This window comes from Rhinoraja longicauda, chromosome 15, assembly GCF_053455715.1.
Source record: "Rhinoraja longicauda isolate Sanriku21f chromosome 15, sRhiLon1.1, whole genome shotgun sequence".
NCBI classification, from domain to species: domain Eukaryota; kingdom Metazoa; phylum Chordata; class Chondrichthyes; order Rajiformes; family Arhynchobatidae; genus Rhinoraja; species Rhinoraja longicauda.
In genome coordinates, this window is record NC_135967.1 from 2,213,192 (window position 1) to 2,235,834 (window position 22,643).

A 22,643-nucleotide genomic window follows, 5' to 3' on the forward strand; every position below is an offset into this window, starting at 1 on the left:
ACCAACAAACCTGTACATCTTAGGAGTGTGGGAGGAAACCGAAGATCCCGGAGAAAACCCACACAGGTCAAGGGGGAATCAACTGGATAGGGAATTGGCGATTGTGGTCCTTTATCCTTCTGATTGCTACATTGTGCAGTTTATAATTAAGTTCAGTTTATTTTAGAGATACAGCGTGAAGACAGGTCTGCACCCACCAGCGATCCCCCACATTAACACAACCCTACACCCACTAGGGACAATTTACATTTATACCCAGCCAATTAATCTACAAACCTGTATGTCTTTGGAGGCACGGTAGCGCAGCGGTAGAGTTGCTGCTTTACAGCGAATGCAGCGCCGGAGACTCAGGTTCGATCCTGACTACGGGTGCTGCACTGTAAGGAGTTTGTACGTTCTCCCCGTGACCTGCGTGGGTTTTCTCCGAGATCTTCGGTTTCCTCCCACACTCCAAAGACGTACAGGTATGTAGGTTAATTGGCTGGGTAAAATGTAAAAATTGTCCCTAGTGGGTGTAGGATAGTGTTAATGTACGGGGATCGCTGGGCGGCACGGACTTGGAGGGCCGAAAAGACCTGTTTCCGGCTGTATATATATGATATGATGATATGAAACCGAAGATCTCGGAGAAAACCCCCGCAGGTCACGGGGAGAACGTACAAACTCCGTACAGACAGCACCCATAGTCGGGATCAAAACCGGGTCCCCGTCGCTGCAAGTGCTGTAAGGCAGCAACTCTACCGCTGCACCACCATGGTGCCAGCAGGCAGAGAAACCACATAGGTTTGTGAAGATTGCAAGATATATTACACTGTGTATGTCCTGCATATCCACACTGCCTGATTCCTCAGCAAAAAGGGATCTCCCTCACTACCGTCTGTGTAATCAGTCAGTGCCGACATTGTTGCAGTGATAATGCCATCTTTCTGGGACAGTCCACTCAATGGAAATTGCAGGTTGCTGGCTGATGAGCTCGAGACACTGTTGGCAAATCAGTGTCTCTTCGGCGGTCACGGTGGTGCAGCGGTAGAGTTGCTGCCTTACAGCGAATGCAGCGCCGGAGACCCGGTTACGATCGTGACTACAGGTGCTGTCTGTACGGAGTTTGTACGTTCTCCCCGTGACCGCGTGGGTTTTCTCCGAGATCTTCAGTTTCCTCCCACATTCCAAAGACGTACAGGTTTGTAGGTTAATTGGCTTGGTGCATGTGTAAATTGTCACTAGTGTGTGTAGGATGGTGTTAATGTGTGGGGATCGCTGGTCGGTGCGGGTTCGGTGGGCCGAAGGGCCTGTTTCCATGCTGTATCTCTAAACTAAACTAAACTAAATATTTCCACTACACACATATCATGACTGCTATGCAGCCACATGAGATATGATAATAAAATCATTTCCATCTATCCCTGCATTTCCCAGCAGGTGACAGAGAATTCTCTGTCACGGAAGGCAGTGGAGGCCAATTCACTAGACAAATTTAAAAGAGAGTTAGATAGAGCTCTAGGGGCTAGCGGAATCAAGGGATATGGGGAGAAGGCAGGCACGGATTACTGATTGTGGATGATCAGCCATGATCACAATGAATGACGGTGACTGCTCGAAGGGCTAAATGGCCTCCTCCTGCATCTATTTTCTATGTTTCTAAATGCATTTCTAATAACCACAACCCCAACTCCCTGCTCGTGAACAGTTTTAGATCTTGCCGTCTCCCTTTTGTTGACTATCGCAGTCAACTGGCCACAACGGAAAAATAAAAACGATGGAAAAATAAACATTATCGATCAAATTGGTAAAGGGGGCCCAGGCAAATTCTATACCAATGTTAATGAATCAACTTCATCCTTCCTTTGATGTTATCATCTGCGTACCTGGTCTTCCAGGCTCCCAACAGATGCTCCACCAGTGGCTGCACTGTGACTGATGCCCCACTGATGTTATGGTGGAGAGCACAGATGGCTTTGGAGGATGAGCTCAACCACTCAAGGCCAGGCTGAAGACTAGAACACATCATCATGTGTAGTAACAAATCTCGCTGGCTGGGTGCAAACCATGATGGTCAGCAATGAGGGCAGCAGTCTGAGCTTGCCCAACAGCAGTGCTGTGAGCTTGTGCTGACAACACACAATGGCTGAGTGTGGATGATTAGTTTAGTTTTGATTAGAGATACAGCACAGTGTAGATGCTGGTAAAATCGAAGGTTTCACAAAATGCTAGAGTAACTCAGCGGGTCAGGCAGCATCCCTGGAGAGAAGGAATGGGTGACGTTTCAAGTCGAGACCCTTCTTCACACTGATGTGGCCACGTCACCCATTCCTTCTCTCCAGAGATACAGCATGGAGTCTGCAACGACCAGTGATCCCCGCACATTAACACTATCCTGCACACGTTAGGGACAAGTTACATTTATACCAAGCCAATTCATCTACAAACCTGTATATCTTTGGAATGTGGGAGGAAACTGAAGATCTTGAAGAAAGCTCACGGGGGAACGTACAAACTCCATACAGACAGCACCCGTGGTCAGGATCAAACCCAGGTCTCTGGCGCTGTAAGGCAGTAGCTCTACCCCTGCGCCACTGTGCTGCTGATATAGTGAAGGCTGCAACATTAGCTATCAGACTCTGGATTGCAGTTGTGTGGAGTTGATCGTAACTGGCATTTGGAAGGGCTGGCCTTAAAAACACTGCTTTGGAACTGTTGTCAAAAGTTGTTGACTTCTCCATGCTTCTGGACAATGCACAAGGCCCTTTACAGTAATTCCATGTGGCTTTTTATCTGCTCTACCTAAATCATCCAAATCCTCATCGAAATCCACTGCGAGAGAATGTGCCCCTGAACAAACTGCTGCCCTCACTATCATTCCCCCCCTGCCACCAACAGTGCCCAGTATCTCACTACATGTCAATCATGGCTCTGTGCTTATCCTTTCAATTGCTCTCTAAGTTTGGGCGGCACGGTGGCGCAGCGGTAGAGTTGCTGCCTTACAGCGCCAGAGACCCGGGTTCAATCCTGACTACGGGTTCTGTCTGTACGGAGTTTGTACGTTCACCTGCGTGGGTTTTCTCTGAGTTCTTCGGTTTCCTCCCACACTCCAAAGACTTACAGGTTAGTAGGTTAATTGGCTTGGTATAAATGTAAATTGTCCCTAGTGTGTGTAGGATAGTGTTAATGTGTGGAGATCGCTAGTCGGTGCCGACCCAGTGGGCCGAAGGGCCTGTTTTCGCACTGTATCTCTAAACTAAACTGAAGTAGTAGCGATATGATTGCAATTAAGGATATTCTGAAGGTGATCAGCCCAGTGGCATCCAGTGGATAAGTAAATAATTCACCAAGGTATACTGAAAGAACGGTGAATTGAAAGATACATAATTTAAAGCATAATAGATGGAAGAAATTAATGGTCTGGATAAGATTTACAATATGTGGATAATTGTACAGATGAATAAGGATAACTTAATGAATATTTTTACGTGTTGAGATGAACTGATTGAATGTGAGGTGACAGGTTTATTTCATGTCAGACTCAACTTAAGTACATTTTGATGGACGTCAGAATTCTAGTCATAAATTATTAGTGAGCTGTGAAGAAACAGATAAGAAAGTGTTTCTAGCCCGTTAAGTGCCGCCTTTAATTCCAGTGAATTGATGAGGAAATGTAGTCATAAGGTTCTAATCGTATCAGATGCAGATTCACTTCTTCAGCTTCGACAAAGCGCACATAACACAAAATGACAGAAAATAAGTGTGCAGCCGAAAGATAAAAATAGATCCTTCTATTTATTTCCTTGTCAGTAAATCATGTGAGGACAGTGCCAGTATGTGGGTGCAAACATTTACATCAACACAGCTTGATCCACAGTGCCACAGAGGGCAGCCTCAGTACTGGGCCTGTTGCAAACTAAATATTATGGTAGGTAGACACAAAATGCTGGAGTAACTCAGCAGGTCAGGCAGCATCTCAGGAGAGAAGGGATGGGTGACGTTTCGGGTCGAGACCCTTCTTCAGACTCCGTCCGTCTGAAGAAGGGTCTCGACCCGAAACGTCACCCATCCCTTCTCTTCTGAGATGCTGCCTGACCTGCTGAGTTACTCCAGCATTTTGTGTTTGCCTTCGATTTGAACCAGCATCTGCAGTTATTTTCCTACAAATGTTATGGTACGACGCACTTACTAACCATTCCCCATGATTGGATTTGATAGTAGATCGCTCTCGAAAGAGTAACGTAATTTTTGTTACACATTCTTTAAATTCACAGGTTTCCCTTCATTTTCTGTTTTAATAGTGTCTCTTCTATTTTTATTCAAGAGAGATTAAGCAGTGGTTCATTTGGAAATGTAAATTTCAAGTACTACGCTAATCATATGTAAGTGATACTTTCCCAGATTGATAACATGATAAAGGTCAATAATTATTATCTAATTATCAACGAAAATTAATCTTCTTAATTTACATAACTGGCACAGTTAGAGTCACAGAGTAATCCAGTGTGGAAACAGGCCCTTCGGCCCAATTCTTCCTTGTTGACCAAGATGCCAAGTTAGACCCACATCACTCTACGCCTTTCCTACGCATATACCTGTGCCAATCTATGTACTAAAACTCTCGTTTGTTTGTTTATTTGTGATCGAACTACAGCCAAAACGGTACACGATAGCTTGACAATTTTAGGCCCACCTTACTCACCGGCATCGCTTTAATGGTAAAGCAAGTAGTTTTATTGAAATCGGTGTTATATTTTTCATGTTAAAATCGATCTCCTAGGGAGGGAGGAAGGAGGGAGGGAGGGAGGGGGAGGGAGGTGGGGGGGAGGGAGGGGGAGGGGGGAGAAGGGTGGATAAGGGGGGTTGAGGGGGATGGAGAGGGGGAAGGGAAAGTGGGGAGGGGAGGGGGAGGGGAGGGAGGGGGAGGGGGGTAGGAGAGGGTGCTGCATCAATGCAGGAGAGGTTTGGGTCCATTTGGTCTAGTATCATTACAGTACCTGCCCTTGGCATGAAGAATTTGCCCCTCAGGTCCCTTTTAAATCTTTCCCCTCTCCCCTCAAAACTATGCCATCTAGTTTTTGATTTCCCCTCCCTGCTAAAGGTATGTGTATTCACCTTATCTATACCCCTCATGATATTACAACCTTCATAAGGCCACGTATCATCCTGTTACACTCCAAGGAATAAAATCCTCGACTGACCAACGTCTCCCTATAACCCAGGCCCTTGAACCCTGGCAACATTCTTGTAAATCTTCTTTGCACTCCTTTCAGCTTAGTGACGTGTTTCCTATAACAAGGTAACCAAAATTATACAAAATACTGAAACTGTGGCTTCACCAACATCTTCTCCAACTGCAACACAACATTCTAACTCCAGTTAGACACAAAAATGCTGGAGTAACTCAGCGGGTCAGGCAGCATCTCTGAAAAAAAGGAATAGGTGACATTTAATCTGAAGAAGGGTCTTGACCCGAAATGTTGCCTATTTCTTTTCTCCAGAGATGCTGTCTGACCCGCTGAGTTACTCCAGCTTTTTGTGTCTATCCTCGCTTTATACCAGCGTCTGCAGTTCCTTCCTGCACATTCTAATTCCTGTACTCAGTGCCCTGACCTATGAAGGCATTGTGCCAAAAGCCTTCTTCAGCACTGTCTATCTATGATTCCACGTCCAGGGAAGAATCTACTTGCATTCCTAGATCCCACTGTTCTACAACACTTCTCAGGTTCTACCGTTCACTATGAAAGTTGGACCTGGGTTTGGCTTCCTGAAATGCAGCACTTAGTGCTAATCTGAACTGGACAGCATCTGCCATTCCTCATTCCTACTGCCTGATCATGTGTCGTCACCAATCAACTGGAATCTGACAACTTGCACTCATTTTCCAGACGCACTTTATTTACTTGTACACAATGAGAGCAGCGCAGTCCCAGTTTCCACACAAGGTCCTGCTGCAATTGACCATCACTTTCTCCACTGTCCACTATACACCGATGAGCCAAAACATTATGACCACTGACAGGTGAAGTGAATAACATTGAATATCTTGTTACAATGGCACCTGTCAAGGGGTGGGATATATTAGGCAGCAAGTGAACAGTCAGTTCTTGAAGTTGATGTGTTGGATGCAGGAGAAATGGGCAGGAGCGACTTTGACAAGGGCCAAATTGTTATGGCCAGACGACTGGGTCAGAGCATCTCTGAAACGGCAAGGCTTGTGGGGTGCTCCCGGTCAGCAGTGGTGAGTACCTACCAACAGGAGGGACAAACCACAAACCGGCAACTGACAGGTTTTTTGGCCCAAGGCTCATCGATGCGCGAGGGCAACGAAGGCTATCCCGTCTGGTCCGAACCGACAGAAGGTCGACTGTGGCACAAGTCACAGAAAATGTTAATGGTGGTCACGGGAGGAATGTGTCACAATACACAGTGCATCACACCCTGCTGCTTATGGGGTTGCACACGGAGGACCAACAGCATATTAGGCAGGTGGGCATAATGTTTTGGCTCATCAGGTCATAATGTTTTGGCTCATTGGTGTACCTCCTATTTTTAGTGTCAGCTGCAAATTTACTAACAAACTTCGTACATTGTCATCCAAATCACTGAAATAAATAGCAAAGTGTAATGGTTCCAGCACCATCCTCTTCTTCCTATCTTGTCAAAGTCCTTGTTAAAGTTCATATGAACAACTTTCATTGCCCTTCCCACATCAATCCTCTTGGTTACCTCTTCAGAAATGTAACAGATTTTTGAGACCCAATTCTCCATACAGAAATCCATGCTGACTATCACTAATAGTGATACAAAATGCTGGAGTAACTCAGCGGGTCCGGCAGCATCTCTGGAGAGAAAGAATGTATGAACATTGACTTCTCCAACTTTAGATAGTTCCTCTGTCCCTCTCTTCCCCTCCCCCTTCCCAGATCTCCCACTTTCTTCCTGTCTCCACCTATATCCTTCCTTTGTCCCGCCCCCCTGACATCAGTCTGAAGAAGGGTCTCGACCTGAAACGTCGCCCATTCCTTCTCTCCTGAGATGCTGCCTGACCGGCTGAGTTACTCCAGCATTTTGTGAATAAATATCTTCAGATTAAATGTCACCCATTCCTTTTCTCCAGAGATGCTGTTGTCCTGCTGAGTTACTCCTGCATTTTGTGACTATCTTTGGTCCAAGCCAGCATCTGCAGTTCCTTCCTGCACATATCACTAATCATTCCGTGTCTTTCAATATGTTGGTAAACCCATGTCCCTCAGAATCCCCTCATGACTGACATCAAGATCACCAGCCTATAGAAACATAGAAAATAGGTGCAGGAGGAGGCCCTTAGAAACATAGAAACATAGAAAATAGGTGCAGGAGGAGGCCATTTGGCCCTTCGAGCCAGCACCGCCATTCATTGTGATCGTGGCTGATCATACACAATCAGTAACCTGTGCCTGCCTTCTCCCCATATCCCTTGATTCCACTAGCCCCTAGAGCTCTATCTAACTCTCTTTTAAATTCATCCAGTGAATTGGCCTCCACTGACTTCTGCGGCATGATACAACATTGTCACCTCCCAATTTATAGACCTACACCTATCGGTGCAGATGAAGCAAATATCTCTACAAGGGCCTCCACAATATCTGCCCTAACTTCCCACAAGATCCGTGTGATCAGGCCCAGGGGATTCATCTACCTTAATGTGCTTTAAGACTGCCAACACCTCCTCTTTGGTAATTTGTATATGATCCAAGACACCACAACTCAGTTGCCTCAATTCCTTAGCTTCCATGACCTTCTCCACAGTAAATACTGTTGAGAAATATTCATTAAAAATCTCACCCATCTCCCATGGCTCCACACAAAGACAGCCATGATCTTTAAGGGAACACAATCCTCTCCCTAGCCTCCCTGTTACTCTTTATCCCTGCAGAACGTCTTGGGATTTTGCTTCACCTTGCCTCACAGACCCATCTCATGCCCTCATCTTCAGTCTTTCCCTCTTAATGTAACCCTACACGTTTTACACTCCTCAAAAGATTTTCTCAATCCTGAACGCCAAAATGTGTGACTCCTTTCTCCTGACCATCCAGAGGCTCAATATCTCTTGTCAACCAATGTTCCTTAAAGATGTCCATCTTACCCTTCACACCAACAGGAACATGCTGTCCTGGACTCTTGCTGTCATGCTTACAACCCTCTCACTTGCTAATATTCCTTTACCTGTAAACAGTCTCACTCTGTCGACTTCTGTACGTTCCCACCTAATGCCTCCAAAATTGGCCTTGCCCCAATCTAGGACATTAAGTTGTGGACCTGTCCCATTTTTCTACATAACTATTTAAAAATTAATAGAATTCGGATTACTGTCCCAAACAAATGTTGTAATTAAGTGCAGAATTTACTCTTGTTACTTAATTTCTCCTGCTCCTTCACACACCAACCTCCCATCCACTTACTCCATCTACACCTCACGCTGCCTCGGCAAGGCCAGCAGCCCAGACCATCACACACACCAACCTCCCATCCACTGACTCCATCTACACCTCACGCTGCCTCGGCAAGGCCAGCAGCCCAGACCATCACACACACCAACCTCCCTTCCACTGACTCCATCTACACCTCACGCTGCCTCGGCAAGGCTAGCAGCCCAGACCATCACACACACCAACCTCCCATCCACTGACTCCATCTACACCTCACGCTGCCTCGGCAAGGCCAGCAGCCCAGACCATCACACACACCAACCTCCCTTCCACTGACTCCATCTACACCTCAAGCTGCCTCGGCAAGGCCAGCAGCATAATCAACGTTGAGTCACACCCTGGCCACTCCCTCTTCTCCCCTCTCCCATCAGGCAAAAGGTATAGAAATGTGAAAACGCACACCTCCAGATTCAGGTACAGTTTCATCCCGGCTGTTATCAGGTAACTGAACCATCCTACCACAACCAGAGAGCAGTCCTCAACTACTATCGACCTCATTGGTGACCCTCGGACTATTATCTCTGATCGGACTTTACTAGCTTTACCTTGCACTAAATGTTATTCACGTTAATCCCTTTACCATATGTCTGTGCATTGTGGATGGCTCGATTGTCATTGTGCATTGTCTTTCTGCTGGCTGGTTTTTACTGCACCTCGGCACACGTGACAATAAACTAAACTCAACTCAAATAGTCTCAGTCTGAAGAAGGGTCTCGACCCGAAACATCACCCATTCCTTCTCTTCAGAGATGCTACCTGTCCCGCTCAGTTACTCCAGCATTTTGTGTCTAAACTCAAACACAACCCATTCTGCTTTGTTGTATTTTTTTTAGATTTTTATAGATTTAGAGATACAGCGCAGAAACAGGCCCTTCGGTCCGTGCCGCCCAGTGATCCCTGCACACTAACACTATCCTACACCCACTAGGGACAATTTTTACATTTACCAAGCCAATTAACCTACAAACGGCTTTGGAGTGTGGGAGGAAACCAAAGGCCTCTCAGAGAAAACCCACGCAGGTCACGGGGAGAATGTACAAACTCCGTACAGACGGCGCCCGTAGTCAGGATCGAACCTGAGTCTCCGGCGCTGCATTCGCTGTAAGGCAGCAACTCTACCGCTGCGCCACCGTGCCGCCCATGCCACATTTTATGCTCAAGGTATTACTTACAAACATTCTGCTTGCATCCTTTATCTATAAATCTGTTTGCCAGTTTAAGAACATAAGATGTGCTTCTAGAGCTGAAATTGTGGGTGAAAACACCTGTGATGTTAAGGCACATTAAGAAAGCACACCAATAAATGATTAAAACAGCACACAACTAAATGAGTGCACAATTGATATATAAATTAATGCTAATTTACATGCATTCGATTATACAGGTGAATAATGTAGAATATTGTTCTTTGTAATAAAGCTTCCTGGATAAAGCTAAAAAAACATTTTGGTTACAGGCAACAACATTTACCTATCACCCACTTTACATGTAGTAAATTATCCCAGTTATCCCAAAGGACATTATCAAACAAAGTGTGATACCAGCAACGAACCACACAAGGAGATGTTCAGACATATCACAGTTAAAAAAGTGAGCGTGAGAGAGAAGATTAAGGAATGACTTCTACTCCCTGGAGCCTTGGAGACATGGTGTGAATCATGATAGGGTACCTGGAACTTTGGATGATGGTTAAAATGGGAAGCTAACTTGTCAGAATCAGAATTAATAAGCCCATAAATGAGTGCTTTGGTTAAATAATAAAGTGAGGCAGTGTCAGAACCAACCAGTATAATGGATGTGGTAGACAGTCACAGTAAAGGAACAGATTGGAAACTTGGCTGGGGATTTAATAACCAAGGTTTTTACTAGCCTGAAACCATTGTCAAGAATAGCTAGTGACTCAATGAAGTTGTTTATGTTTATGATAGAAATAGGAGACAGCGGGGAAATTTACGTCCATCAACACAGGATGTTGGACACACTGTTCCTAATGGTTTTACCGATGTAAAGCCTATCACAATGCATTGCCATGTCCTGCATGTTTGGCTGCATTGTGATTCAAGGGACCTAGAACGTTATTGAGTGCTACTCCTCCCGAAGACTAACTTGCTCATTAAAAAAGGAGTGAAGAAAGACAAAGAGTGAGTCTCAGCTAGAAGGCAGGTCAGTCGTGCTTTAAACAACTGATACCAGGTCAGACACGATGGATATCAGCCTGAAACATTCCCCATCGATCCATTTGGCATTTCAGTACAACAAGGCAACCAGGCAGTCCTAACTATGCCCATGCAAAGGGGAATTTGGGGAAATTGTTGGCACTAGGAAGTTGTTCATGAAATTAAGTAACAAATGAAAATTGTGATGCAAGGGGCCATTGGGGGGAGGAGGTGCACAACACTGCTTCCAAAATTAAAAGTGGTGTAACATATTTCAGTACATGAGGGACAACTACAGATCTTGGCACCACAACTACTTCCCAATCTATGGTGACACTGGAGAAATCTACCCCCTTTTGTGCATTGATCAATACATGGAGACTCGGAGAAATGGAAACTCAGGCAATACGATCTCACTTATAACACTCGCCGTGTTCTCAAACAGTTCATTCATAAAAGTTGGATGGCACCAAAAAATGTTGAATCTCTCCCCATGGATATTTGAGCATTGGGACGGGCTGGTAACAGTAGCTCTAGCTGATCTCCTTGGTCAAGCTTCACGATTCCTAAAACAAAATAAGAGAGTTAACAGATAAATTCAATAAAAACACAATGTTCCCCTTGACCTCGCCTTCCATTATACCAGCCTCCATATACAGCAGGTCATCCTTTGCGATTTCTACCATCTTCATTGAGATTGCATCGCCAGATATAGTTCCCCTTCCCCTTGCAGCATTTTGAAGGCTTCTCACTGACGATTCACTATTATCCAATTGCATCACAACTCCAATGTATATAGGAGTTGCCAACTGTCCGTATTAGCTGGGACAACCTGTATATTGGGCTATATTGTCCTTTACGGGACCTCCCTTGTGACGTATTAGGCCTGGGGGGCGCTGTAGGCCCAGACACTGTAGGCCTGGACACTGTAGGCCCGGACACGGTAGTTCTGGACACTGTAGGCCCGGAGGCCACTGTAAGCCCAGACAGTGTAGATCTGGACAGTGTAGGCCCAGAGGCCTGGGCGCCGCCTAACGGAGGTTGCGTAGCAACCCGCCCATGGCCCGGGCGGCCGCCATTGGTGGAGCGGGAGCACGTGGCCGCTGACTAGGTGAGGTCATGTGGGGCGCGGGGTGGTGACAGCACCTTTTGTCTCTTATTGGGGAGTGAGAAAGTTGGCAACCCTAAATGTGTAGTCCATGTCAGTTTCCAGTGGACCCATGCTGTTGCTCAGTTACATGCCAAGTGGGAGGTAATAGACACACTATGAGATGTCTCCAAAATGCAGAGACACATAGTGCACCAATCTTCATTGAGGATACCGTCAACATCCTGAGAGTGGTCGTTAATCTTAACTGGAACCACCAATATCAACAATGTGGCCAAAGCAGCAGGTGGAGTATTTTATGAACAAGTCCCACAACCACTGATGAAAACCTTCTAACATATTGCCCTGTGTATCCTCAAAGTGTTTCGACCATTTTGAAACATTATGTCCGAAGCCATATGGAATATTTGATGCTCACGTGCATGAGAGAATGTGCAAGAATTGTTGAGCGGCGCGGTGGTGTAGCGGTAGAGTTGCTGCCTTACAGCGCCAGAGACCCAGGGTCAATTCCGACTACGGGTGCTGTCTGTACGGAGTTTGTACGTTCTCCCCGTGACCTGCGTGGGTTTTCTCCGAGATCTTCAGTTTGCTCCCATACTCCAAAGACGTGCAGGTTTGTAGGTTAATTGGCTTGGCATAAATGTAAATGGTCCCCAGTGTGTGTAGGATAGTGTTAGTGTGCAGGAATCGCTGGTCGGCGTGGACTCCGTGGGCCGAAGAGCTTGTTTCCACGCTGTATTTCGAAGCTAAACAAAACAGGGAGGTCAACATCCTCCAGCAGAATGGTCAACCAATTTGTGATTAGCACATCTGTACTAACATCACTGCTGCCCTTATTACTCCTTACAAAATGCACTACAGACGATAACTGAATCTCACAATTGAGATCTGTGGAGTATGAAGAGCAAAGGTTTGACCTCCCATCACTTCTGAAGAAACGTGTGAAATTATAAAACGACTGGACAAGCTGGATGCAGGAAAAATGTTCCCAATGTTGGGGGAGTCCAGAACCAGGGGCCACAGTCTAAGAATAATGGGGAGGCCATTTAAAACTGAGGTGAGAAGAAACTTTTTCACCCAGAGAGTTGTGAATTTGTGGAATTCTCTGCCGCAGAAGTCAGTGGAGGCCAATTCACTGGATGAATTTAAAAGAGAGTTAGATAGAGCTCTAGGGGCTAGTGGAATCAAGGGATATGGGGAGAAGGCAGGCACAGGTTACTGATTGTGGATGATCAGCCATGATCATAATGAATGGCGGTGCTGGCTCGAAGGGCCAAATGGCCTCCTCCTACACCTGTTTTCTATGTTTCTATGGATCCACACAAGGTTTACTAATCTACATGGTGTCATTGTGTAGTCATTTTGTGATCATTATGGTGAGAACAGTACCTCCAGCTTGTGTCGTCACCGTAATTATTTGCTTTTCTTTCGTGGCACAAATCACCAGTGAGACCACAAGAAGCATAGGAGACAGAAGAGACAGTGACAGGCAATAAATTGCCAGCAGAATCTACAACCCCAAATCAAATATGAAAACAATGAATCAACTGCCTTTGCACAAATGCAGACAGTAGAAGGCCATATGTGACACTTTTTGTCTGATGAGGCATTTGTTAATGGAGACTTGGTTGGCATGGATAAGGTGGGCCAAGGGGTTTATTTCCATGCTGTGTAGCTATAAACCTCAGTAACATTGCCCTCTGAGTATGCCAATAGTAACATTATGTGTTGTTCATGGAATTCCATTTCGTTTTACCTGTGATCAGGGTTACTTGAGAAAATATCCCCTTGATAGTAATGTTGCTGCCACCAAGTCCTTTACATTACAGAGCTGCATCGAAAAGTGTTGCTGTTCGCCGAAGCCAATGTTAAAATGAAGTAAAGATGGGACATTAATCTGCTTTCAATTTCTTAATTTAGGTTAGTGCACGGTTGCCAACTGTCCCGTATTAGTCGGGACATCCTGTATTTTGGACTAAATTGATTTGTCCCGTACAGGACCGTCCTTGTGCTATATTAGATGTGGGGGGCGCTGTAAGCCCAGACACTGTAGGCCCTGGACACTGTAGGACCGGACTCTGTAGGCCCAGACACTGTAGGCCCGGACACTGTAGGCCCAGACAATTTAGCCCGGGGGCCGCTGTAGTCCCAGGCGCCCACTAACGGAGGTTGCGTGGCAACCCGCCTCCCAGCCCGAGCAGCCACCATTGGTGGAGCGGGAGCACGTGGCCACTGGCTGGGTGAGCTCACGGCAGGGTGATGACGTCACCTTGTCCCGTATTTGGGAGAGAGGAAGTTGGCAACCCTAGGTTAGTGTATGACCTCAATTACATCCTTTCACTTCACTTTCCAAAGAGTGATATGGATGCAAAATAGACATTTTATACAGCCCAGAACTTACCAGCTGTGAAACAAGTATTACTGGCTGTGTTGTTTGGCATGTTTTGAATGCACCGAAATAATGTTATTATACGCTGTTCATTTCCAGACACATTAAATTTCCTCCTCCGTACAACATGCCCCATGGCCATGCAGTTATCCTGGTACAGAACCTGCAAAGTGAACAGTCAATGCATTATGATAGTCCGGAATTAATCAAGTGTTTTACTGTGAAAATTAAAAAGATGCAAATGCTGGCTAATCTAAAATAGAAACGGGAAATGCTGGCAACACTCATCAAGACAGGCAGCATCTGTGGAAAGAGAAAAGGAGTAAACATTTCAGTTCAAAGGCCCATCATCAGAAGTGTGAAAGAGAAGAAATGTCACTTTTAAGTTCCCTGCAACGTTGCCTTGTTTTCTTTCTTTCTTAGTTCTGATGTAGCATCTTCAACCTTAAGCATTAATTCTGTTCCACTTGCTGCTTGACCAACTGACTATTTCCAGCAGTTGCTGTTTTTATTTGTGCATTACTACCGAGTGATAACAAACCTAAGGATTAGCATGTTTATTGGTAGGCTAGAACATGTACAATGATTTAGATATGTGAACTGTCTATTGCTGTTAAGAGGATCTTAACAAAGCAGTGATATATTGGAAAATTAAACAGCTCAATAAAATCTGCAATGGAATTGGCAGCTGAAGAAAATGAGGATTAATTACTATTTTCTTGGTTGACACTGCTTCTTGTTTCCCAATGAGATTTGGTTGGGTTATTACTAAATGGAACAAGTGGGATTGGAGCAAAGATACTAGAGGAGCAAGATGGACCACTCCGTCGAAGTTGCCTATACTGAAGTGTAGTGCGTAAAGGAGCGTAACGTCCGCCATTTTAGTAAGCAAAACCCGCCGTTCACTGCTCCTCTCGCAGTGTAATCAGTGTTTTGGGGGAACAGTATGTGTGATGATACCATTAAAATGCAGAATAAATCAATTCACAGATTTTTGTTATTTTTCTTTTTAAATGTTTCTGCAAGTTTCTGCCTACTAAAATGGCGGACGTTACACTCCTTTGCGTACTACACTTCAGTATAGGCAATTTCGACAGAATGGTCCATCTTGCTCCTCTAGTATCTTTGCTGCAATCCCATTTGTTGCAATTAGTAATAACCCAACCAAATCTAATTGGTTGGGTTATGACATAGGGTTTTTAGGGTCGAGTGGTTTATCTTGCTCTGTTCTATTAGCTTTGGATTGGAGTAGTCGACAGTTAAGAATTACCAATGTTTTGAATGGTCAACAAGTTACAGACATGTCGGTGATTGACCTGCAAATTTGAATCATTCATGTAGGTTAGGGTATGTCAATTATTGACTTGTTGAAGCTGTAAGCTTGCAGTACAGAAATAGTGAGTGTAGAATTTAGAATTGTTGGCAAGCAGCCTTGTTTGGACTCCTAGTTTGGGAGTTGCTTATAAATGTTGGAGGGCTGGACTTGCTCATTGAAGGAATCATTCATTGATGTTATTATTTTATCATTACTCAAGTTTCATGGTTCACGAAAATGCAAACTGATGACATTTAACGCTGAAGCAAGGCCATAAGCTGTATTAAGTTATTACTAAGCTAGTCAAGGAAATTAATTGGACATCACAATTGAATCATGATCACTTTTTTTTCTATTTAAGAGTTGTGTTGTTTTTGCTGTAGGTGAAAATGACAATTGACAATTTCTAGCAATTGATACTGCAAGGTACATCCATATTAAGTAAAAATTGAGAAATCCTCAAATATTAACATATTCATACAAGAACATGAGAAATATTTGGACATGATGCTGCAAATGAATTTTCTAGCTTGTCTCTGTTAGTCTTTGCGTGCATGCATTGTTCTGAGGTATGGCATTTGGTGACTTTTGAAAAAGAAAGTAGAACTCTGATGCCTGAATATTCAGGGTTTTTTTTTGTCTCGGCGTTTTGAGAGTGGCACGGTGGCGCAGCGGTAGAGTTGCTGCCTTACAGCGCCAGAGACCCCGGTTCGATCCTGACTATGGGTGCGGCCTGTACGGAGTTTGTACGTTCTCCCCGTGACCGTGTGGGTTTTCCCCGGGTGCTCCGGTTTCCTCCCACGCTCCAAAGACGCACAGGTTTGTAGGTTAATTGGCTTGGTATAAATGTAAATTATCCCTAGTGTGCAGGATGATGCTCATGTACGGGGGTCGCTGGTCGGTGCAGACTCGGTGGGCCAAAGGGTCGGTTTCTGCACTGTATGTCTAAACCAAACTAAACTGAACTTTGATCGTGCCTGCAGGCTCTGCCTTGCTTGCAGAACTCCTTTATCTTCTCATCCCAATCCTTCGTGCTAGTGCATCCCCCATTACCAACCACACTGGCCTGCCTTCCTCAACCTTGATCCTCAGCCTATCTCCATTGTCCTCTTTCCTCACAGATCCCCCAGGGCACCATCCTGGACAAGATCCCATTAAATCTTTTCCCCTTCACCTTAAACCTATGTCATCTTATCCTCGATTCACCTACTCTGGGTAAGAGACTCTGCGTATCTACCTGATCTATTCCTCTCATGATTTTATACACCTCTATAACATCACTCTTCATCCTCCTGCGCTCCAAGGAATAGAATCCCAGCCTACTCAACCTCTCCCTGTAGCTCAGACCCTCTAGTCACATCCTTGCCACATCCTTTCAGTAGTGCTCAAGGCCTTATGACTGAAACAATCAATACTGCGGAGTGTTTTGGCCATTTGAATTTCTGGGCCTTGCAATGTCTTTTGCCTGCAAATAAGTGTTTTTTTCTTAATCTTGGGTACATTATCCTATAATTCCAGATATTGTGCATAATAAATGAGGCCAAAGTCAGCATGGTTTTGTGAAAGGGAGATCTTGCCTGACAAACCTCTTAGAATTATTTGATGAAGTAAATAGCAGGATAGACAATGGAGAGTCAGTGGATATGGTTTACCTGGATATTCAGAAGGCCTTTGATAAGGTGCCGCACTTGAGACTGCTAAATAAGATGAGAGCTCATGGTATCAGAGGGAAAATACTAGCAAAGATTGCAGGTTGGCTGAATGGCAGAAGGCAAAGAGTGGCAGTAAAGGGGGGCTTTTTCTGGTTGGCTGCCAGTGACTAGTGGAGTTCCGCAGGGCTCGGTGCTGGGGCCATTGATCGTCATGGTGTGTAGCAATGATTTGGACGAATCAAATTTGAAGGCTTTGTGGCCAAGTTTGCAGATGATACAAAGATAGATGAAGGGGCAGGTTGTGTCGAGAAAGCAGGGACTCTGCAGAAGGACTTGGACTGGTTGGGAGAGTGGGCAGTGAAGTGGCAGATGGAAAACATTTTGGTAGTAGGAATAAAGGCGTAGACTATTTTCTAAATGGAGAGAGAATTCAGAAATGGAGAGTCGGTGGAATTCAGAAAGGGATTTGGGAGTGCTTGTACAGGATTCCCAAAATGTTAATTTGCAGGTCGAATTGGTCGTAAGGAAGGCAAATGCAATGCATTTATTTCAGGGGACTTGAATGTAAAACAGGGATGTAATGCTGAGGCTCTATAAGGCGCTGGTAAGGCTGCATTTAGAATATTGTGAGCAGTTTTGGGCACCATATCTGAGGAAGGATGTGCTGGTGTTGGAGTCCAGGGGAGTTTTACAAGAATGATCCCAGGGATCAGTGGGTTAACATATGATGAGTGTTTGATGGCACTGGGCCTGTACTTGCTGGAGTTTAGAAGAATTAGGGGGGACCTCATTGAAACTTACCGAATAGTGATACGCCTGGATAGAGTGGACATGGAGTGGATGTTTCCACTAGTGGGAGAGTCTAAGACTAGAGGCCGTAGCCTCAGAATAAAAGGATGTCCCTTTAGAGAGGAGATGAGGGGGAATTTCTTTAGTCAGAGGGTGGTGAATCTGTGGAATTCATTGCCACAGACGGCTGTGGAGGCCAAGTCAGCGGATATTTTTGAGGCAGAGATAGATAGGTTCTTGATTAGTGCGGGTGTCAGGGGTTATGAGGAGAAGGCAGGAGAATGGGGTTGAGAGGGAGAGATAGATCAGCCATGATTGAATGGCAGAGTAGACTTGATGGGCCAAATGGCCTAATTCTGCTCCTATACCTTATGAACATGAATATTGCATCATGTTTAGGTGTTGTCAGCATTGGTTGTGGTCATCTACGACAGTTTCAGATGATGATTTGCTCTCCCTCAACCCCCAGCATTTATCACCCAAAGATCAATCAAGTGTTTCCCCCATTTTTACATCTAATGCACAGAATAGTTCAATAACATCCACATCCATTGAACAAAAGTTCAAAAGAATTTTCCCCTCTGTGTTTTATAACATATTGGACATTGATTGAGGTTTTGTCTAATTCCTAAAGTTTCTAGGCCCATCTTATAGAGTCATAGAATGACACAGTGTGGAAACAGGCCCTTTGGCCCAACTTGCCCACACCGGCCAACATGTCCCAGCTACACTAGTCCCAGCTGCCCGCATTTGGTCCATATCCCTCCAAACCTGCCCTATCCATGTACCTGTCTAACTGTTTCTTAAACATTGGGATAGTCCCTGCCTCAACTGCCTCCTTTGGTAGCTCGTTCCATACACCCACCACCCTCTGTGTGAAAAGGTGATCCCTCAGATTGTTATTAAATCTTTTCCCCTTCACCTTAAACCTATGTCCTCTCGGTGGACTTTGTATGCACATCTCTTATCTGCTAATAGAAGCACGCTTGCTCCTTGCTGACTACTGAAAAAATCCCATGACGTTTGTCTATTGCCCATATTTGCTGCTCTGCAAATAACAAAAAAACTCTCGTTTACAACTTATCCACATTGATTTACACTGTAAATGGCTCCATTGTAATCATGTATTGTGTTTCTGCTGACTGGATAGAACGCAACAAAAGCTTTTCACTGTACCTCGGTACACGTGACAATATAGTCCCACTGTTCATTGTTATGATTAGATTGGGCTTACCTGACTGTACACAGTATAAAAGCCTTCTTTTCTCACAATTATCTTATTGGAATTTACTGCCAATGCCTCGCCCCTCTCAGCATCCACAATCCAAGGAATAAAGGTTGAACCATCTGCTGATATAACATTGAAAGGTCTTGAGGAAGGAATCCAATAGAACAAGGAGATATTGGCAATGGTGAAAATAATATAGGTTATTTGGCATAGGATATACTTAGGATGTCTGGCTTGTGGTCACCTTCCGCTAGCTAACAATGATCTATTCTACATTTTCCTTGACCATCGTCCCCTTTGATCTCTCGTTTTCTCACCTTACCCTTCCATATCTCTGTGTAAGAAAATAACTGCAGATGCTGGTACAAATCGAAGGTATTTATTTCACAAAATGCTGGAGTAACTCAGCAGGTCAGGCAGCATCTCAGGAGAGAAGGAATGGGTAATGTTTTGGGTCTTGACCCGAAACGTCACCCATTCCTTCTCTCCAGAGATGCTGCCTGACCTTCCATATCTCTGTGTCACCCTCTGCCCTGGCTCTCAGTCTGAAGAAGGGTCTCAATCCGAAACGTCACCCATTCCTTCTCTCCAGAGATGCAGCCTGTCCCGCTGAGTTACTCCAGCACTTTGTGCCTATCTTTAGCATAAACCAGCATCTGCAGCTCCCTCCTGCACACTTTGGATATATTAGTTGGGTTGCAACTAGGCGAGCAATGTGAACAAATATTAATACACATACATTTTCTAAAAATCACAGTTATGTTGCATTGGGAATTTATTGAATTAATTTAGTTTAGTTGGCTACTGTAATTAATGTTTCAAAATGTGTAGTATATTCCCCCATTTTAATATGTCTCACACAATTCTTGAGTAATGTCTCCAGACAAAGATGACAAATTAAAAACACAAATATATGTTCTCTGTCAATTGTTCCTTATCTGACTACTGAGAGGAAGCCTGTGGGAGCATAACTAATTAATAAAGACAGACAGGGAACAAGCTTTAACTTTTACTTGCCTGTCCTCGTCCCTAAGGTTTGTTCGTAAATTTTAGAAAATATATATCTCTATATATCTATATATATCTATATATATCTATATATATATCCTATATGTATTGGAAAAGAATCACAAAATCAAACTTGTCTGAACTATATATATATATATATATATATATATATATATATATATATATATTCCTTCTCTCCAGAGATGCTGCCTGTCTTGCTGAGTTACTCTAGCATTTTGTGTCTTCCTTCGATTTTAACCATCGTCTGCAGTTTGTCTCCTCCACAACTTGTTGTCAGTGTTGGAGGTAATGGCATCAAGGACAAGAACAAGAAAAGGGTTCATTCTTTTGTCTTTTACATCACGCGATACTGATGTTTTTATTAGACTCTGGTCTTTTCCTTTTTAAAAGTAGAAACTATGGTTGAATGGTTGTGGGAGGACGAAAAGTGAAATATTTTGATCAGATTAGGATGTGGTTGAGGGTTTTTTTTTAAGATTATATACACTTGGGACTTTCAGCTGAAATAAGAGCTCAGCTGGCACCTCTCACCACAACTGCACTTGATCACCTTGAAGCACAATTAATGATAACTCTCTCCTCAATCCCACCCTGGACCCATCAGTTTTCATTTACTTTCTTCCTGTAAAGCAGATGTAATCAACTTTTCCGTTAGGCTTTGTGTTTATTTTTCAGCATGCTGCACTATCATTTTTCATGTATGTTAAAATGCTTCGTAAGAACATTGACTGCATTTTGGCACCGAAGCAACAAACAATGACAAGGTTTGTCCCCAACATCACATGTATCCTGTTTCATATCAGTTTTTTTCAGTTAAAAAAAATTTATGGTGGGACTTCTGATAGAAATGTTGACAGCAGATAAGCAGTATTTGTCACGATGTACAATACTATTAAAACACAAAGTACTCGTGCTATAAACGGATAAATAAATGCTCAACCAAGAAAATCGAGCCCAAAGTCGAAGTACTACCTAAACTGATGAGACCAACTTATGCCAAAGACAATAACTAACTCCATATGCAATAAACAGCTACCTACACGTTAACAAGCACGTTTTTTTTTTTAACTGATGGTGTAGATGCAAGTAATATAAGAAAATAACTGCAAATGCTGGTACAAATCGAAGGTATTTATTCACAAAATGCTGGAGTACCTCAGCAGGCCAGGCAGCATCTCAGGAGAGAAGGAATGGGTGACGTATCGGGTCGAGACCCTTCTTCTTCCCGAGATGCTACCTGACCTGCTGAGTTACTCCAGCATTTTGTGTGTAGATGCAAGTATATCATTCGGGTTATCAATCAGGCACCTCCCTTCACTGGTGTTTCATTGAGTTAGGCCCACACACCATCAGTCAGAGTATTGAGTATAGAAGTTGGGAGGTCATGTTGCAGTTTTATAAGACGTTGGTGAGACTGCATTTAGAACATTGTGTTCACTTCTGGGCACCATGTTATAGGAAAGATTTTGTCAAACTTGAAAGGGTTCAGAAAGCATTTACGAGGATGTTGCCAGGACTAGAGGGTGTGCGCTACAGGGAAAGGTTGAGCAGGCTGGGTCTCTATTTCATGGAGCGTAGGAGGATGAGGGGAGATCTCATAGAGGTGTACAAAATCATGAGAGGAATAGATCTGGTAGATGCACAGTGTTTTACCCAGAGTAGGGGAATCGAGGACCAGAGGACATAGGTTCAAGGTGAAGGAGAAAAGATTTAATAGGAATCCGATGGGTAACTTTTTCACACAGAGGGTGGTGGGTGTATGGAACAAGCTGCCAGAGGAGGTAGTTGAGGCTGGGACTATCCCATCATTTCAGAAACAGTTGGACAGGTACATGGATAGGACAGGTTTGGAAGGTTATGGACCAAGCGCAGGCAAGTGGGACTAGGGTAGCTGGGACATTGTTGGCTGGTGTGGGAGAGTTGGGCCGAAGGGCCTGTTTCCACGCTGTATCACTCTATGACTCTATGACTCTATGACTCTACGGCTCTAAGTTCTGGCATCCCAGAACCACCTCCCTCAATACCTACTCTCACCACCAGCAGACAAGCAGTATTTGGCAAGATGGAATAAATAGGAATGAATTAGAGAAGTAATTCAAACGAAAGTAACACCAGGTTGGGTGTAGATCACAGTTGGTTATATTCCAGAATCCTAAAGAAAATGGTGTAGGAAATAACAGAAGCCTTAGAAGTTAAAAGTCAGCATGCTACATATAATTGTATGTACAGTATCAGATCTTGCTGAATTACCTTGCTGGATTGTGCTGTGCTCAGTGTTTGGAATCAGCTGCAAGAAAGATGGTTGTTCTATAAAGAAAATATATTCATTGGTTAGTTTTACATTAATCACAATTATAATTCCACTCATCATTCCACAATCCAGTCCAGTTAATTACTGCCCAATTGTCTACTCCCAAAGTGATGGATAACTCTGCTATCAAGGGGTAATACCTCCTCAATGTTCAATTCCAGGCTGTGTTGTACAATCACTGCCTTCAATAAAGGAGAGTCTAATAACTCATCCTTG

At 44.1% G+C, this 22,643-nt stretch overlaps 1 protein-coding gene across 1 annotated transcript in view; it reads right to left on the reverse strand.

Annotated features, from left to right (window-relative positions):
• Positions 1 to 10,142: 10,142 nt before the first annotated feature.
• The window catches only part of LOC144600315 (tumor necrosis factor ligand superfamily member 13B-like), a 31,917-nt gene continuing 19,416 nt past the window's right edge, over positions 10,143 to 22,643 (reverse strand). The window contains exons 3-6 of the mRNA XM_078411880.1: positions 22,367 to 22,423; positions 19,094 to 19,206; positions 14,116 to 14,266; positions 10,143 to 11,172 (exon numbers count right to left, since the gene is read on the reverse strand). Of these exons, the coding sequence (XP_078268006.1) occupies positions 11,057 to 11,172; positions 14,116 to 14,266; positions 19,094 to 19,206; positions 22,367 to 22,423 (437 nt within the window). The 3' untranslated portion in view covers positions 10,143 to 11,056. The remainder of the gene's footprint in view (positions 11,173 to 14,115; positions 14,267 to 19,093; positions 19,207 to 22,366; positions 22,424 to 22,643) is intronic.